Source organism: Podarcis melisellensis (genome assembly GCF_964234715.1).
Source record: "Podarcis melisellensis genome assembly, chromosome: 5".
Lineage (NCBI taxonomy): Eukaryota > Metazoa > Chordata > Lepidosauria > Squamata > Lacertidae > Podarcis > Podarcis melisellensis.
This window is the reverse complement of record NC_138537.1, coordinates 41,121,284-41,138,197: the sequence shown is the minus strand read 5'-3', so window position 1 is coordinate 41,138,197 and position 16,914 is coordinate 41,121,284. Positions and strand designations below refer to the sequence as shown.

The window sequence follows — 16,914 nt, the reverse complement described above, 5'->3', positions numbered from 1 at the left end:
GATGTCACGGATGTGCCGGCCAATGAGAGGCGGGCCGGCTGCAAACGTTCTTGGGAGATGTAGTTCATGGTTTGCGATGCAATGCCGCGTTGCACCAGAGGGGCAGAGCTGAGCACTTTCTTCATCTTTCCTTCAGTGCTAGGTCTGCATTTGCTCTTGTGAATTTGTTTTAGACTGCTTAGCTAAGACCTGGGAGACCAGGGTTCAAATTCCCAGTCATCCACGAAGCTCACTTGGGTGGCCTTAGTCACTGTCTCAGCCTAATCTGTCTCGCAGGATTGTTGTGAGGATAAAATAAGGAGAACCGTGCACACCACATTGAGAGCCTTAAAGGAAAGGTAGGCAAGAAATGCAAATAAAATGGTAAACTGCCTGAGATGCCATGGCAGAAAGGGGGTAAACAAATGTATGAATAACCCTGCACCGTGGATGGAACCAGGCTGTAACACTTTCAAAAGAAAAAATGTGACAGAGAAGAATATGAACAAATGGTCCAGGATACAGAGCCTGTGTTATGCACCATACATTTAAAGCACATGACTTACTCCAAAGAATCCCGGGGACTGTGGTTTGCTAAGGGTGCTGGGAACCAGTGGCGTAGCGTGGGATGTCAGCACCTGGGGCAAGGCAAGTAATTTGCGCCCCCTAACCCGTGGATTTGCGCCCCCTAACCCTAACCCCCAGATGTTGCGCCCGGTGCCCCCCCTGCACCCCCCACGCTACGCCACTGCTGGGAACTGTAGCTTTGTGAGGGGTAAATGACAGTTCCAAGGATTCATTATTCAACATTTCCAGAAAAACTTGCCCAATTGATTCATATAGGCAATACCAAATTGTGGCAGTTGTTACTAGTCAAGGTGGTAGTTTATATCACAAATTAACTTTTGTGTGTGTGTGTGGTCCATTTGAATTATGGAGAATTTTATAGCCAGTGCTACTAATAAGAGTGGCTCCTCCAGATGACTTGTTTAGAGAGCATTTATTCTTATTTGCCTGCATAAAAGCTTATGCGGAGGTTAGACTATGCTCAATCTTTATTAATGCTTTGTTCTGATTTGTTGGTGGGGAGGTTATACGGCAATGAACATTCATCCTGATTTGCTTGTGGGTTGTATATGTGTCTTCCTGTTCATTCATTCCATGCATGTACTTTCCTGTCACTTTCCTAACCACAAAGTGGCTTTGTTGCACATTTTAATTGCACAAACCTAATTTTTGGGTATGTGCTTCAGTCCTTCCCACAAAATATTGACAGTTTGGAGGGGACCTTTGTCAGTCCTGTTTATCAAAGGTGTGGCTTGATAGTCCTGTGACAAAATGCCATCTAAAGTTACTCCTAAAAAAGCAAGTGAAAGACAAGGGACAAAGCATTGGTGGGATCTAGGGTAAATATAATTTTAAAAATGGAAACAAAAGAAGCATATGGATTAAGCCTCTTGAAATATAATCAAGGGTAGCTTTATTCCTATGACAAGAGACTACTGCATGGTGACTGTACTGTATTCATGGTGGCTGCAAGTTAACATTGTTTATCATGTTGATCCTTCCAGTCATGTGGAAAGTTTCTACACCTGTGCCAACTTTTCCTGGATGTCAGGCTGAAGCATGGAAACTTTCTATGCAATTCTGAGAATCTATGTGATAAACTGCATTAGACTGTAAGGCCAGAGTGAAGAGAGTAAGTGTTATCTCACAGAAGCCTCCATTCCCAAGACATCATAAAGGTGACTCAGCCGTTGGAATCACTCCAGCACAGAGCTTAGCAGATCTGTTTTTTCCTGCTGCTACCAATCAATATAATGCATATAATGCTTGCCATTATGCTGTCTGTGATATGGCTGGCATTTGATCCATGTCATGCTTCTAAAGACCTAGCCCAGATGGATGGGGAATAATAATAATAATAATAATAATAATAATAATAATAATAATAGAAAGTGATCAGGTGAAATTGTATGCTTGTTGTAATAACTGCTCACATTTTGCATTGAGAACACTGTTGAGTCATATTTGGGAAACTCTGCATCCATAGAAATTGCATTTTAATTAACTAATCATACCATGTATCTCAGCATTAACTTATGAGAGGGAGGTTGTTATTTGGGAGCTTTTAAAATTTATTTTTTAAGTGCTATCCAAAATGGCAAATGTAGCCAAACTTAGCTTTGGTTCATTCAGGCCATCCCTGTACTAATTCCTCATTGAGCTGTGTATCGTGTGTAAATATATATATAAAGTGCAGATACAGAGATAGTCAGTGCAGGCAGCTAGAAAACAATATTGTTGATACTTCCAAACTGGCGAGTAATACCTCTCAAAGCCAAGACAATTGCCAGTTGTTACCACACAATACATAAATGCATGCATGCATGCATGAATGCAAAGCTTATTTTTACTCTAGGCATTCTTTCAAAATGCTGGTTGTTAAAATTATAACCCCATAAGTCTCCCATCATGCTCATCAAGTATATCTGGATGGATATATACAGCAGCAGACTGCTGATTTCAGAACAGTTTTAGAGGTCTTTGGCATTCGTTATAATCCCATATTCAAAGGCACCTTAAAGTCTTCTTTAGATATAGTAAAACTGCTTGGAAATGTGTGGAATTAAAAAATAACAACACAACCCCACTGACTTTGTTTGTGTTAACAGGATGAGAAAGTGCAAGGCTTCCTGTTATGCATGTGTGACAGCTGTAGATAAGTGGGGAGGCCCAAACAGGAAATCCGTCTTGCTTCTGCAGCATGACTTGTCTGAAGCTCAGGAACCATCTTAGATTGAAGTATCAATGGCATGATGTGCTGCTGCTGATCGAAACATGGGAGACATAGTGAAGAAGAACTTGGAGGAGGAATCTCCTTTGCCTTTGGAAAATGAGTGTTCAAGGAACATGGGAGAGCTTGTGGAGGTCTCCATCAGTGAAAGGGTTAAGTTTGATGACACAGGCCTATCCATGGTGCTGCAGAACGGCTTGGAGAACCTCCGACTGGAAAACTCTCTCACAGACGTCACCCTGTGTGTGGGCAACATGAAATTCTCATGCCACCGAGTGGTTCTAGCAGCGGCAAGCAATTATTTTAGGTAAGGGAGATATTTAAAATTAAGTATTTCCCCCCCCCCTCTCATTTGAATGTTCACTTGCAACCAGAAATAGTTAAGCAGGTAAGATGGGAAATTGACATTTCCCGAGCACTTGATTTGAAACCTACCCCAACAGTCTATGAGCTTCCAAAATGTCTATATTTGGTGGCATGTCAGAAGAAGGGTGATAATTACAGCATCCAGAATATTAACTGAGAATGCTAGGTATGTGGGATAGAAAAAAATTGAATATAGGAACAAACATGCAATCGATTACAGTTCCCCCCCTGTTTCCCCCCTCCATAACAATCCCAACTATGTCCAGATAATTGTATTGGTAATAATAAAATAAAATATTAATTCAACAGCTGCCCATTAAAAAGCGTTGTTCCACAGGCTCCTGGGTGTTTTAGGTAGTAGGTCACGGCTGGACCTAATGGTCAGGGGTCCCTTTACCTTTTTATGCTATCATTAATGCAGTTGAATGTGTGGAAGCTGAATGATCCTTTCCCAAAAAAACCTGTTTCCATGAGGAGGGCAACATATGGCAAAAGCAATCAATGAGGGGAAAGGAGTGTGCTTCCTATTTTTCTCGGCGTTCTAAAATTAAGAAAGTAATTTGAGAAATGGGAAAAACACATGGAAGGAAGACACTGAAATCCAGCAGGGGGGTCACCTTCTGTAGCGTATGCTAGAAAATGGTGTTCCTTCTGGAAACCGTGAGAAAATATGCCAAATGAATAGTGAGAAACAAAATACTCCACTATCATGTTACTAATTATGGTACACTGGAAAATAAAAGATATTTTTTTATCAATCCCTGTCAGTGAGAATTATTGTGACATGGGGATAGATTTTATTATATTTTTTAAAATGGTAAAAGAAACATTATTAACTTCTGGTGCCAAAAGTTACTCAGTCAGGTCAAGGTGTGACATTTATACTAGCTGGTAGAACAAAAGGGGGGGGGGAGAATGTTTGGCGTATTTAATTCCAAATGTAATTGGGGCCATTTTAGGCACTTATTGCTGGCCTCCGTATTTCTACTCATCATAATGCATTTTTTAAAGTAGCTAACGTAGGACTTTATCCACTTTTATCCACTTTATCAATTCACAGAAAACTATCCCTTTCATAGTCACAGAAAACTAACAAAATTATTTCGACACAAGATCTTGCCTTTCTTTTGGCATAAGAGAATGCTTCTGGTATCTTGGATATGAGGTGTCTTACAACCATGATTCAAATCTACTAGTCTCATTTTAATGTCTCATTTTTGGTTACTGTTTGTGGGGAAGGGGTGAAGCGATACTCAGAAATATTAAATGACTAAGCTTGCAGTCCTGTGCATGCTTAGGAGGAGTATCATTTAATTCAGCAAGAGTTCCAAGTGAATGTGGATAGGCTCAGTCTGTAAATTAATTTTACAATGGTGTAGCTAACTATACTGGTCTTCTGACAGGTGAGTATTTGCCATTCAGCTACTCATAGTTAATGATTCCATAAGAATACATATTTACATCAGATATTTCAAAAACCACATAACGTTCTCCACCAGATAATTCCATGGACCATCCCATGTGATTGGCACAACCTTTTATCTTTGGGGAGAGAGGACTTCTGATGATTTCTTAAGCCAAAATTTGTACATATTGTTTTGATGGAACGTGACTTTAATATTTCTCCGCCATGCTTAGAGCGATCCCTCTCCTTGAGAACTAGGCAAAATAGCTTTGGTTCAGCTTTATGCAGAAAAGGGGTTGCCTGTGTGAAGTTTATCTGGGCTCCTTTCTGACTGCTTAGCCTTGAAAAAGCCCAAATGTTTCTCTCCTAAAAGAAGGGAAGCAAGATTAATAATACCCTGCTTTAAACCAACAAGTTACACTGAAAAAAACCAATTCCAATCGGACAATTGACCAAGGGGTCTTTGAAACACACAATTATTCGATACAGCAATATTTGAGTGTTAGATGTGAGAAAACAAATGTCAAGAGAGTGACAATAACTCTAGGATTCTGAAATGCTAAAACACAGATATGTAGACCTAGTGTAGCAGAGTGATTAAGAACATACATTAGAAACTGGGAGGTTTCCAGTTGAAATCTCAGCTCAGCCTTGAACTTCACTGGGTAGCCCCAGACAAGCCACTGTTCCTCACCCTTAGCTCTTGTCTGTATTAGGTGGAGTAATAATAATACTAATAATTAATATCATACAAAGTTATTGTAAGGTTATATCAGGGCAAGATGTGGTGGCTCAATTATTTCTTGATGAGACTGATCATTTAGATCCTTTTCAAATTGGCTTCGATCTCAGATTTGGGACAGACATTCCCTTGTTCACTGTGAGATAGACAAGGGAGTGTACAGTATTCCCATTGATTTGTCCTCTCAGTGGTTTTCAATACCATTTACTCTGGTACCCTTCTGAACTATCTGACTATATTGTGGTTCAAATTCTCATGTTTCTGAAAGACTTCCTAGGAGGACATTCTGAGAAATTGCTGCTCCACCCTGAACAATGGCTTATGGCAGGCATCCTCAAACTTGGCCCCTCCATATGTTTTGAGACTACAATTCCTATCATCCCTGAACACTGGTCCTGCTAGCTAGGGATCACGGGAGTTGTAGGCCAAAAACATCTGGAGGGCAGAGTTTGAGGAAGCCTGGCTTATGGGGTACTGAATGGGTTCATCTGGTCCCTTGTGCTGTTTAACATCCCCATGAAACCACTGGATGGCACCCTCCATACATTTCAGTTGAGGTGTCATCAATATGCTGAAGATACCCAGCTGTTCTGTCTTTCATTTCCATCTTTTGATCCTAGGGAGGCTGTGTAGCGGTATTGGTGCTTGTACTTATTTATTTTAAAACATTTATTAGCCACTCATCTCTCAGAGATGGTTCAGCAACATCTGGAGGGCCACAGGCTACCTGTCCCTCCTATAACATGCTCTATATGGGGCTGCCTCTGAAACTTCATCAGAAACAAAATACAGCTGCCAAGGTGTTAATGGAGGTTCAAAGGAAAGATAATCTATTCCAGCATCATGCCATATTTATTGATTACAAATTTGTTCCTGGTGTCAATTCAAAGTATTGATGTTTACAACCCCAATGTCTTAGAAGGAGAACTGTGCCATCCCATGTGAATTTTCCTCTGGTCAATATGTGAGATTCTGATTTATGTCTTCTTGCCATCTGAAGTATGACAGATGAGCACTGAGAAGAGGTTCTTCTTTGTCCTGGCACCAGCATGAGATCCACACAGTTCCACCTCTGCTTGGCTTTTGGAATAAAAACACATTTATTCCATACTCATTAGCTGATTAGACACTGCATTTTTTAAATTTATTTTAATTTTTCAAATCTGAATTGAATTATAATAAGGCACTATAGCCCAATGCAGTATGCATACAAACAATATAAAAAAAATTAATAGCATGTGTTAAAAACAAGAATCTTTAAATAATAACATTCAGACTTACCGTATAAGATGCATTTTAATGTGTACTGAGATTGCCATATGTTTTATAGATCAGTTTGGTGGTTTTAAAGGATTGCTCTTATGGTTTTGTAGTTAAATTTTTTATTATTGCTCTGATCTGATATATATTGTTAGCAACTTTCAATATTTTAAAATAGAAAAATAGCATAAACATACTTTAAAATAAAATACATATGAAGTGATTGGGAGGGCTATTAGTTTGCTTGTTTCCAGAGTGTATTTCAGAATGACTGGTCTTCCAAGAAATTACGTATTTTCCCCTTCAGGGCAATGTTTTGCAACGACTTGAAAGAAAAGTATGAAGAAAAAATAGTAATTAAGGGAGTTGATGCTGAAACAATGCAGATTCTTTTGGATTACACTTACACAAGCAAAGTGCTGATCACTAAGGAAAATGTCCAGAAAGTCCTGGAAGCCGCTAGTCTTTTTCAGGTTAGTGAAGTAAAATATTTACAGCACATAGAAACCATACCAAATTCACGTGACTACTAGTTTTAGCTCATTGTTTAGTGTGGAAATGGCTAATTGACAGCTGTTGGATTAGTCTTCAGGCAACTTGAATTTTACTATGAAAAATATTTTGCTTTGGGATTTCATTGGCTGCTCTATTTCATGACTAGATCTAATGTTCAGCCTAAGTTCACAAGCAAGGCATTCTGTGTGAATCAAAATGTGCTTACTCAGAAGTAAGTTCAAGATCAATTCCGAATTAAGTGTGCAAAGCACTGCAGCCTTAAACTGGTTTTTGCTGTTTAAGGGCTGGCTCTGCATGCCTGCCTTACCCAACTCCTTCTTCTTCTTCTTTGGCGATCACTCGTAGCCGAGTAAGATTGTCTTCCATAAACACGGTTTTAGCACTGAGTCCGTAAGTGACTGTGGAGGCCAATCCTGGATCCACATGTCCTTCCACAATGGGGACCGTATTTTTTGCTCTATAAGACTCACTTTTTCCCTCCTAAAAAGTAAGGGGAAATATGTGTGCGTCTTATGGAGCGAATGCAGGCTGCTCAGCTATCCCAGAAGTCAGAACAGCAAGAGGGATTGCTGCTTTCACTGCGCAGCGATCCCTCTTGCTGTTCTGGCTTCTGAGATTCAGAATATTTTTTTTTCTTGTTTTCCTCCTCCAAAAACTAGGTGCGTCTTGTGATCTGGTGCGTCTTATAGAGCGAAAAATACGGCGATCGCGGTGAGGGTTTGGCAAGCATGCCTTTCTCTTAGCATGTTTCTACCTTTTGTCCTGAGTTTGAGCTTCTTCAGAGCCCATGACACATTTGGTAAAGGCTGTTCTCCAGTTGGATTATCATCTTCCAAAGCAACTACTCTATTCCGAACTTAATAATGGAAAGTGTACCCAGCTCCACCCCCTACCCCCAAAGTTGTCAGGAAGGCTGCCTGCTTGCCTATGACAGGACGGACTGGAGTGCTGTCCTTGTGTCCATCCCTGGTTCTGCTACTTTGATAATGCTGCTCCTACCCTTAACTGACCATGATGGCTCTGTTCTGCCTCCACAGTGAAAGGCAGCAGAAACCATAATGGACCAATTTGCTCACCCCTACACCTACCCCACTTTAATGGGACTGGCATAATGAGGAGTACCTAAAACACCTCAAAGTAGCGAGCAAGCTTTTTAATTTTTCAGCTTGATCACAACAATAATAAAAAGTGCTGAAGCACGTGAATTATTTTTAAATGGACCAGCATTCCTTCCAGTTTTTGTCCCATTAACTTATAGTTCCAGCCCTGCCTGGCTCCACTCCATGTGTGGCAGATAAAGCTGGCTGTAAATATGATACAAAGGGAAAGTTTATCAAATGAAATAAGTACATCTAATTTTGATTTGAGAGCTTCATGTCTTTAAATGTTTGCCCACATGTATCTTTAAAAAACAGGAACCAGTGGTTTATAGGCCAGGTCTGTTATGATAAGTAGCCTAAATGTGTCAACAGGACATGGCTCTCAGCACAAAACTCTGCTGTAAACACTTCTTTAAAACACACCACCACCATTAAAAATGGTGTTTCAGATTTTTCACTTCCCTCTTTTCCTTTTAACCACTTTTTTTAAAAAAAAGTCATGCACTAATTCTAAGGTTAGGTGCAGATTTAAAAAAAAGTTATGGAGAAAACGGCTGAACTATTGATATCTGGAAGCACCTTGAGTGCTCAGCCTTTCCTTGAGATTTTAGCTGGGATTTTGGTATGTATAGGGTTACATGCCACTCCCAATCTCTGAGCAGTGCAAGATTCGAGGGAGTTCCAGGTGTACTATCCAGGGTCCATGTTTCCTTTGTTATCCAGGGTTAACCAAAGGCAGCATTCTTTCCTGAGTAACAATGAAAACAAATTCACAGTAAACTGAAGTCTGAGATGGGTGCAATTAGAACTAGTAATCTCTCAAACCCATTCCCACCCAGTCAATCTGATCTGCCCTTCACCCTCTTTCAACCTTTGATCCAGACCCTGTGCATGGTATGTTGATGCAAAAACCTCTTATACCACCATCATCATTTTATGTGTATGCTGCCTTTCCATAGTTAAAACCATGCTCAAGGCAGCTTACAACATAAAAATATTTACTTAAATTACAAACATAAAGGTAAAGGTAAAGGGACCCCTGACCGTTAGGTCCAGTTATGGCCGACTCTGGGATTGCGGCGCTCATCTCGCTTTACTGGCCGAGGGAGCCGGCGTACAGCTTCTGGGTCATGTGGCCAGCATGACTAAGCCACTTCTGGCGAACCAGAGCAGCGCACAGAAACGCGGTTTACCTTCCTGTCGGAGTGCTACCTATTTATCTACTTGCACTTTGACGTGCTTTCATACTGCTAGGTTGGCAGGAGCAGGGACCGAGCAACGGGAGCTCGCCCCGTTGCAGGGATTCAAATTGCCGACCTTCCAGTCGGCAAGCCCTAGGCTCAGTGGTTTAGACCACAGCCAACAATTTATAAGCCCATCAAAAAGTACACAACCAAACTGAACAATCTGCATATAAATCATAAGATCTAAAAATAAAGATACAAAAAATAATATCAATAACAGTAACAAAACTCCCTAAACAATATGGCCAGGTAGAAAAAGGCCAGCAATGCAGGGAGCAAGTCTTCCAGGACTCACAGTCAAGATGGTGTCTGGACACTTCAGGAGCCTCACCTTTTGTACAGGCTCTTACACTCTTCAAATGTTTGTGCAAATAGGCCCTGTGAAATCAGTTTTGCCTACCTGACACTGTTTATCTTCCCACTCATCACGGAATTCCTTTCTCCCCTGGAATCCCCACTTACCACATCCCAGCATTTTGAAGGTTTATTATACAGATGAGCAGCATCAAGCTCAATGAAGCATAAGAAGCCCCTTGCTGGGTCAGACCAAAGGCCCATCTAGTCCAGCTTCCTGTTCCCACAGTGACCAATCAGATGCCTGTGGGGAGACTGCAAGCTGAGTGCAACAGCACTCTCCCCGCTTTTGGTTCCCAGAAACTGGCATTCAGAGGCAAATTGCCTTCACCAGCAATGCATACTAAACGTGGCATTTGCACATTTTACATCTGGGACATTGCTTCCTCACATTCTTAAGATTTGTTAAGAGCAGTAAAATAAACGAACAAGCACAGGAGGGCATGTCTGCATAGTAACTTAATGTGCTTCCTTTTCTGCTTGTAGTTTTTGCGAATGGTAGAAGCTTGCTCCAATTTTCTCAATGAAGCTCTTCATCCAGAAAACTGTGTTGGGATTCTGAGACTGGCTGATGCTCATTCACTTGATAAACTGAAGCAGCAGGTCAAGGGTTATATTATCCAGAATTTTTCCCAAGTACTGAATTACGACGAGTTCTTAGAACTGCCTGTGGATGTCCTATATAGTATGCTCAAGAGTGATGAACTCTGTGTCACTGACGAAGCTCAAGTGTTTGAAATGGTTATAAACTGGGTGCATTACAAAATAGCAGAAAGACTTCCTCTCCTTCCTTACATCCTTGAGGGTGTCAGACTACCCCTTCTGGACCCTTGGTATTTTGTAGAGACTGTAGAAGCTGAGCCACTGATCCGACAGTGCCCTGATGTCTTTCCTCTGCTTCAAGAAGCCAGAATGTACCATCTATCAGGGAACGAGGTGAGTTAAATGCTGATTGTATTAAGAAAAAGTTCAGACTAGTGATTCAATGAGCTGCTTGAACTATCTATAGGTACTCTGCAGTGAGCTTTCTGTGGTGTTCCTGCTTGTGGCAATGCCATCCTGCCTTTTGGGAATGCTAACTTCCTAACATCCATCTCTATGGTAACATTTTCAAGAAGGTAGCCATGTTAATCTCTTCCAGAAAAGACAACATATAGTTTTGTGGCACCATAAATACTAACAGATATACAGTACAGTGATTCAGTTACTTACATCTTTTGCCCCCGTAACCATGAACATACATACACTGCTCTTACACACAGAGCCAGTGTGGTGTAGTGGTTAAGAGCGGTGGACTCGTAATCTGGTGAACCGGGTTCGTGTCCCCGTTCCTCCACATGCAGCTGCTGGGTGACCTTGGGCCCGTCACACTTCTCTGAAGTCTGTCCGCCTCACTCACCTCACAGAGTGTTTGTTGTGGGGGAGGAAGGGGAAAGGAGATTGTCAGCCGCTTTGAGACTCCTTAGGGTAGTGATAAAGCGGGATATCAAATCCAAACTCTTCTTCTTCTTTCTGCCTCTGGTGAAGTCCATGAAAGCTTTTGCCCTAATAAATAATACTTTGAGGTGGTGCTACAAGATTCCCCCACCTGTGACTATTTTTCAGGTATGAGTGTCAATGTATGGGAGTTGGACAGCTGCCATACTTTCCCTTTGAACACCTTATCAGTATATATTTTTGGAAAGAGGAAGAAGCCTAAAGCTTGTAATGCAGATTCACAAGCTATTGTTGAGGAAAGTTAAGTTCAGGATGCTTTATGGTGGGAGTTGGACTGTATATATTGAATATTCTTTCAAGAAAGAAAGAAGTCTGCATAAAAAGAAAGAGAAATTCACACCCCTTTGTACTTATATAGTACTATATAAGTAAATAAGTAAATAAAAAATTACTAATTTTATATTACGCTGATACAGTACTGATAATTTTATTGATCTAGTATTAGTAACAACTTATACTAGGAGTGGTGAACCTGTGGCCTTTCAGATGTTGTTCTGACTACAATCTCCATCATCCTTGACCATTGGCCACATTTGTTGATGGGAGCTGAAGTCCAACAACTTCTGGAGGGCCACAGGTTTCTGACCTCAGTCACCAGTTCAGGTCTTCTACGGCCTCATAAGCAAAGAAGAAATAGAATTGGGTGGCATCAGCATATCAATGGTATTTCACAGCACATATTTGAATAACTTCCCTCCAGTGGTATCACATAGAAGTTATAAAGCAGGGAGGACAGGATGAGGAGACCTATGGAACACCATAGCCACCCTGGGCTCCTTTGGGAGGAAGGTTGGGATACAAATTGAATAGGTAGAGCAAGGCGAGATGCAGAGCAATAGTTTCCCAGCATAACTTTCAGAAAAAGATCTTCCACTAGAGCCATCAAAATGGTGGTTATCCAACTTCCATCTGTCAGTATGAATGCCATCAAGAGGCCCAGGAGAATTAACAGGGTTGTACTTCCCCTGTTATTCCCTCAGCACAAGGTGGAGCAATCAAGGCCATTTCAGTGGCAATTCAGACCTGATTCCAGAATGAAATGGGTCTAATTCAGGAGCAGCCCTCTAGATTTTGATGGACTTCAGCTCCAGCCTACATGGCCAATTGTCAGGGTTGGTGAGTGTTGGAGAGTCACATTTTCTCCATCCCTGGTATAAATAGTCAGTGTTATCCAAGAATATTGAAACTATATGGGCACAATTTGCTCAATCGTTAGGGGGAAAGGTGGAGGTTTTTTTTTATGTTAGACTATTTATTTCATGAATTTCATAGAGTTAGGCATGTGTGTCTTATGAAGAATATTTTTAAATAGGTAACAACCATGCATTAAATGCATGCAAACAACTCTTAAAATGCCTTCTAGATCTTTTGGAATAATCTGTGAAACGTTTATTACAATATATTGTATACACTAGTACACTGATCGGAATGAGTTTTGTAACTTGCAGTTATATGCGTTTTATTGTATGCTGTTTTTCTAATCCATTTTTTTTTTTTAAATGAGCACAGCTTGCATTCGGAAGGTGGGTGGACACTCTTGAAGGTGTCTGGAGCTTGGCATGTTCCTAGGGGAATTATTTACTGGGAGTGAAGGGGGGCTTTTGTTAAAATGTTAAAAGATAAAGATCTCTCCAGCTCCTTGCTTTCATTTAGATCATTTCTGAAAGAACAAAGCCGAGAATGCACGAATTCCAGTCAGAGGTCTTCATGATCATAGGTGGCTGCACAAAGGATGAAAAGTTTGTAGCTGAAGTCACCTGCCTTGATCCTTTGAGGCGCAGTCGTTTGGAAGTGGCAAAACTGCCCAACACGGAACAAGAAGCCGAGTGTGAGAATAAAAAATGGGTGGAGTTTGCTTGTGCCACATTAAAAAATGAAGTCTACATATCGGGTAAGGAAGATCATAATGCCCATGGAAATAAATGAGGGAGGAAAAATAGTTACAGCACGAGACTCTTAATCTCAGGGTCCTGGGTTTTAGCTCCACATGGGACAAAAGATTCCTGCATTGCAGAAGGTTGGAATAGATGATCCTTGTGATCCCTTCCAACTTTATAATTCTATGATTCTATGACCTGAGACTATTAAACATTAGGTTTAAGTAGCAATGTTCATAGTTCTTTCAGGAGTCGGACTGTTGCCAAACTATAAATTTGTGGTCAAATTGCAGTTATCCTACAATGCTTTTGTTGTGGAAGTTTTACCCTCATTTTTTTTAAAAAAATATTGAGCTGGCTCTTGGAGAATATTGCTATATGTATTTAGAAATCAAAAATCTAGGAACAAATTCTGGAAGTTTGGTTCTAATTTGGTATCTTACATTCATCACAGGAGGGAAAGAAACGCAACACGAAGTTTGGAAATATAATTCATCCATCAACAAATGGATCCAAATTGAATATTTGAACGTTGGAAGATGGAGACACAAAATGGCCGTATTGGGTGGCAAGGTGTATGTCATTGGTGGTTACGACGGTATACAAAGAATCAACAGTGTGGAGACATATGATTCTTTTCACAACTGTTGGTCAGAGGTAGAGTACAGATGTGCTTTTGGTATCGATGAAACAGGAAACAGACTAAAATAACGACTTTCTACTCTCAGATGTTGGTTAATAGACAAATGGTGTTTTCACACCAAAAATGTGTGGGTTTTTTGTTTTTGTTTTTTGCATTTCCTGCATCTATAATGCAAATGTAAGATTATCTAGAAGATAAATTTAGAATGGCGTTTTCTTTTTACCCAATCAACCACCATACATGGATGTACATTATGCAAAACAAAGGTGGCAATTCTAGACATTTACCTGGAAGTAAGTTCCTTTGAATGCCATGGGCATCTTAATTGTGTCGGTCGTACACTTGTTGTCACTTGCCCCCAAATCATTTCTCTCCTCTTTATTTTTTATTTTTAAAAGAGAATTAATATACATGAGCATGAAGTCCTGATGAATCTTCAGCACGTTCCTCAGTTCTGTTGTTTTGCATTATTATAGGCAGCTCCTCTCATGGTCAACGTCAGTTCATTTGGGGCCGCCAGTTACAAGAAGAAGCTCTATGTGATTGGAGGAGGACCCAATGGGAAGCTGGCCACGGACAAAACGCAATGTTATGACCCAGCAACAAACAACTGGAGCTTAAAATCACCTATGCCTGTTGAGGCAAAATGTGTCAATGCCACCAGTTTCCACGACCACATCTATGTTGTGGGTAGGTACAGCTGGAACACTTTTCCTAGAATTCCAGTCGAAGGACAAGAAGGCAATGCAGTCAAACGTTGGTCCCTCTGCATTGTGAATCACCACTTGGCGGAATGGGGATAGTTTTGAATTCCATGTTGAGATATTTTTTAATGGGCTGTGCATGCACACAGAGAAGTGTAAATTGTGGGGTGGGTTTTAATGGTTTTGGCTGACTGGTTGTCATCCATCTGTCTTGGGAGAGAATGGAAGAATGCACCTTTGGTGGCGAAGTCAAACGGTTGGAGAGTTACAGCACTGGTAGGAGAGGGTATATTAATTGTGATTTATCCCTCTGGGCGCCCACATGTGTGGGTTGAAAGCATAGGAATTAGGCTATAAAATCTTGTTTGACCAAGTCCAAAAGTAAACTGCTTCCCCTTTCTACCCACTTGACAAAGAATCAGGCAACAAATGGGGAAGTCAGTTTAAAAAGAAGCTTTACTTTCTTTATAATTGTGCATTGTTTCACAGCTACAGTAGCAGTAAAAAACCTATGCAGGCAAAATACTTCTATTCATATGATTCCATTTCATGTCCCCTTTGCAGAGTCTTCCCAGTGTGAGGAGACAGCTTCCAGTTCAACGGAAAGCTAAAATGCAATGCAAGATCCCCAGTGCCCCTTTGAAGTTTCATACTGATATGCTGTGCCATGGGGGGGGTGGTGGTGGTGGTCACAGTTCCCATTGATGAGAACAACCAGCCTGGTGGCTTTCAGATGTCTTGGGCTACAATTCCCACCAGCCTCAGTGAGTGGGAAATGTAGTCCAAACCAACTGGAAGGCACCCGGTTGATGAAGGCTAGTTGATGAAGTAAAGTCTTTGGCTGGCTGTCTTTTCAAAATACGTGTCCTGTCCTGTCTTTGTCTTGTGGGTTGAGGAAACCTGACACTTAACATTTTGGCCTGAAGCCTAGAATGTATTTCAAAAGAAACAAATTTTCCAGAAGGAATCCTTTGCTCTCTTCCCACTTCAGGTGGAGCTATGAGGGCAGTCTATTCCTACAGCCCACTCACAGACACCTGGTGCCTGGCCACCCAGTTAAGCCACGAACGGGCAAGTTGTGGGATCGCTCCTTGCAACAACAAGCTGTTCATCACCGGAGGACGAGACGAGAAGAACGATGTCATTGCCACTGTACTGTGTTGGGATGCTGAGACCCAGAAACTGACAGAAGAATGTGTCCTCCCCCGCGGAGTCTCCCATCACGGAAGTGTCACTCTCCGAAAGTCCTATACATACATCCGCAAGGTAGTGCCTGGAGCAGTCTCAGTCTGACATTGCAGGGATACTCGGGAGAAGGAAAGAAGAAGCTGTCATGAAATACCTCATTCCCCCAGGTTTTTATATAGGATGATCAGGATGAAACCACTAGGCTGTCACAGCTTTTCAAGAAACATGTATTTTTGCTCAGTTTCCTGCCGCATAGCATGTGCCTTAAATTAACATCATATCCAGAAGGACCGGGCTATTTGTGGACTTGTAAGCCAGTGAGACATTGAACGATATGAGAACCCCCTATAATTAGCAATGCTGAGCTCTGTGAGTTGCAATTATTATTATTATTAATATTTTTGTAGGTGCCACTTTGGATATTATTATTTTATTTTTTTTAAAAAAATCTTATTTCTTGCATCTAAAGATGGGATAGAAATGTTTTAAATAAATAAAGTAATAACTCTGATCTGAAGTCATTTTTGCTATGTTGCAGGCAGCCTGAATATTTGCAATCATTGTTGGCATAAGCCATAAGCAATATATAGCTTCCATTTATTTGCCAAACCCTTCCTCCTCACCTTTCTTTTTCGATAAACAAAACAAAGTACTTCATTTAATCCATTGCTTTTGGATTATTCTTGCATTCATGTACAAACAGAATTTCTTTTCCCTAAGTTCCATCTGTGGCCCAGTAGGTGGCGCTGCTACACTATTTTTAAAGAAATCTTTAATTTCCAGGAACAAAGGTACAAAACAATCCCTTGAATAAGGAAAAAATGCTTGATGTTGCAACATGATTTCCAGGAAAATTGTATGTTATGATTTTAAAGAATAAGCTAAGCATGGCTATTAGTTTCTCATAATATAATTATACATCTCTGCCTTAAACTGAGTCAGATGTAGTATTATCTGCAATGACTGGCAGTGGCTCTCCAGGGTTTCAGCCAAGAGGCCTTCCCAGCCCTGCCTGGAGATGCTGGGGCTTGAACCCGGGACCTTCTGCATGCAAAGCAAATACTACCACTGAGCTATGAGGTGTGTGCACCTACACACCATGGGGGCTCTTTTTTATATTGTTGCACACCACTCCTAATCTCTGAGCAGTGCGAGATTCCAGGGTTTCTGTTTCCTTTTGGGAATGAGGCACAGTGGAGACTGTGGTGTCTTTATGATACATGGTTTATATATATACAACCT

General features: G+C 41.0%; 2 protein-coding genes across 5 annotated transcripts in view; one reads left to right on the top strand and one right to left on the bottom strand.

Moving 5' to 3' along the window:
- Nucleotides 1-37: 37 nt before the first annotated feature.
- On the top strand, nucleotides 38-16,180 carry KLHL6 (kelch like family member 6). Of its 3 annotated transcripts, XM_081911545.1 has the most exons (9): nucleotides 173-338; nucleotides 1,551-1,678; nucleotides 2,655-3,083; nucleotides 6,857-7,022; nucleotides 10,250-10,699; nucleotides 12,914-13,151; nucleotides 13,592-13,794; nucleotides 14,257-14,470; nucleotides 15,476-16,180. In XM_081911545.1, exons 3-9 carry the CDS (start codon nucleotides 2,821-2,823, stop codon nucleotides 15,775-15,777), a joined length of 1,836 nt encoding a protein of 611 aa, XP_081767671.1. In that variant the 5' UTR covers nucleotides 173-338; nucleotides 1,551-1,678; nucleotides 2,655-2,820; the 3' UTR covers nucleotides 15,778-16,180. The 3 variants fall into 3 exon arrangements, with proteins under 3 accessions (XP_081767673.1, XP_081767671.1, XP_081767672.1); XM_081911547.1 differs by lacking the exons at nucleotides 173-338; nucleotides 1,551-1,678 and adding an exon at nucleotides 38-142; XM_081911546.1 differs by lacking the exon at nucleotides 1,551-1,678.
- The window catches only part of GPR148 (G protein-coupled receptor 148), a 103,467-nt gene continuing 92,569 nt past the window's right edge, over nucleotides 6,017-16,914 (bottom strand). The window contains exon 3 of one of the 2 annotated variants that reach the window (XR_014168435.1): nucleotides 6,017-6,369. The gene's annotated coding sequence lies outside the window, so the exon portion shown is untranslated. Of the gene's footprint in view, nucleotides 6,370-6,515; nucleotides 6,875-16,914 lie in introns of those variants that run through there. The other variant, XR_014168436.1, reaches the window with a different exon arrangement.

Bases quoted from the DNA above. Each gene is read 5' to 3' on its own strand.
- KLHL6 (XM_081911547.1), top strand. From the start codon at position 2,821: ATGGGAGACATAGTGAAGAAGAACTTGGAGGAGGAATCTCCTTTGCCT. The intron at 7,023-10,249 runs GTTAGTGAAGTA...TTCTGCTTGTAG, and splicing joins AAGCCGCTAGTCTTTTTCAG to TTTTTGCGAATGGTAGAAGC. The intron at 13,795-14,256 runs GTAGAGTACAGA...GCATTATTATAG, and splicing joins TTCACAACTGTTGGTCAGAG to GCAGCTCCTCTCATGGTCAA.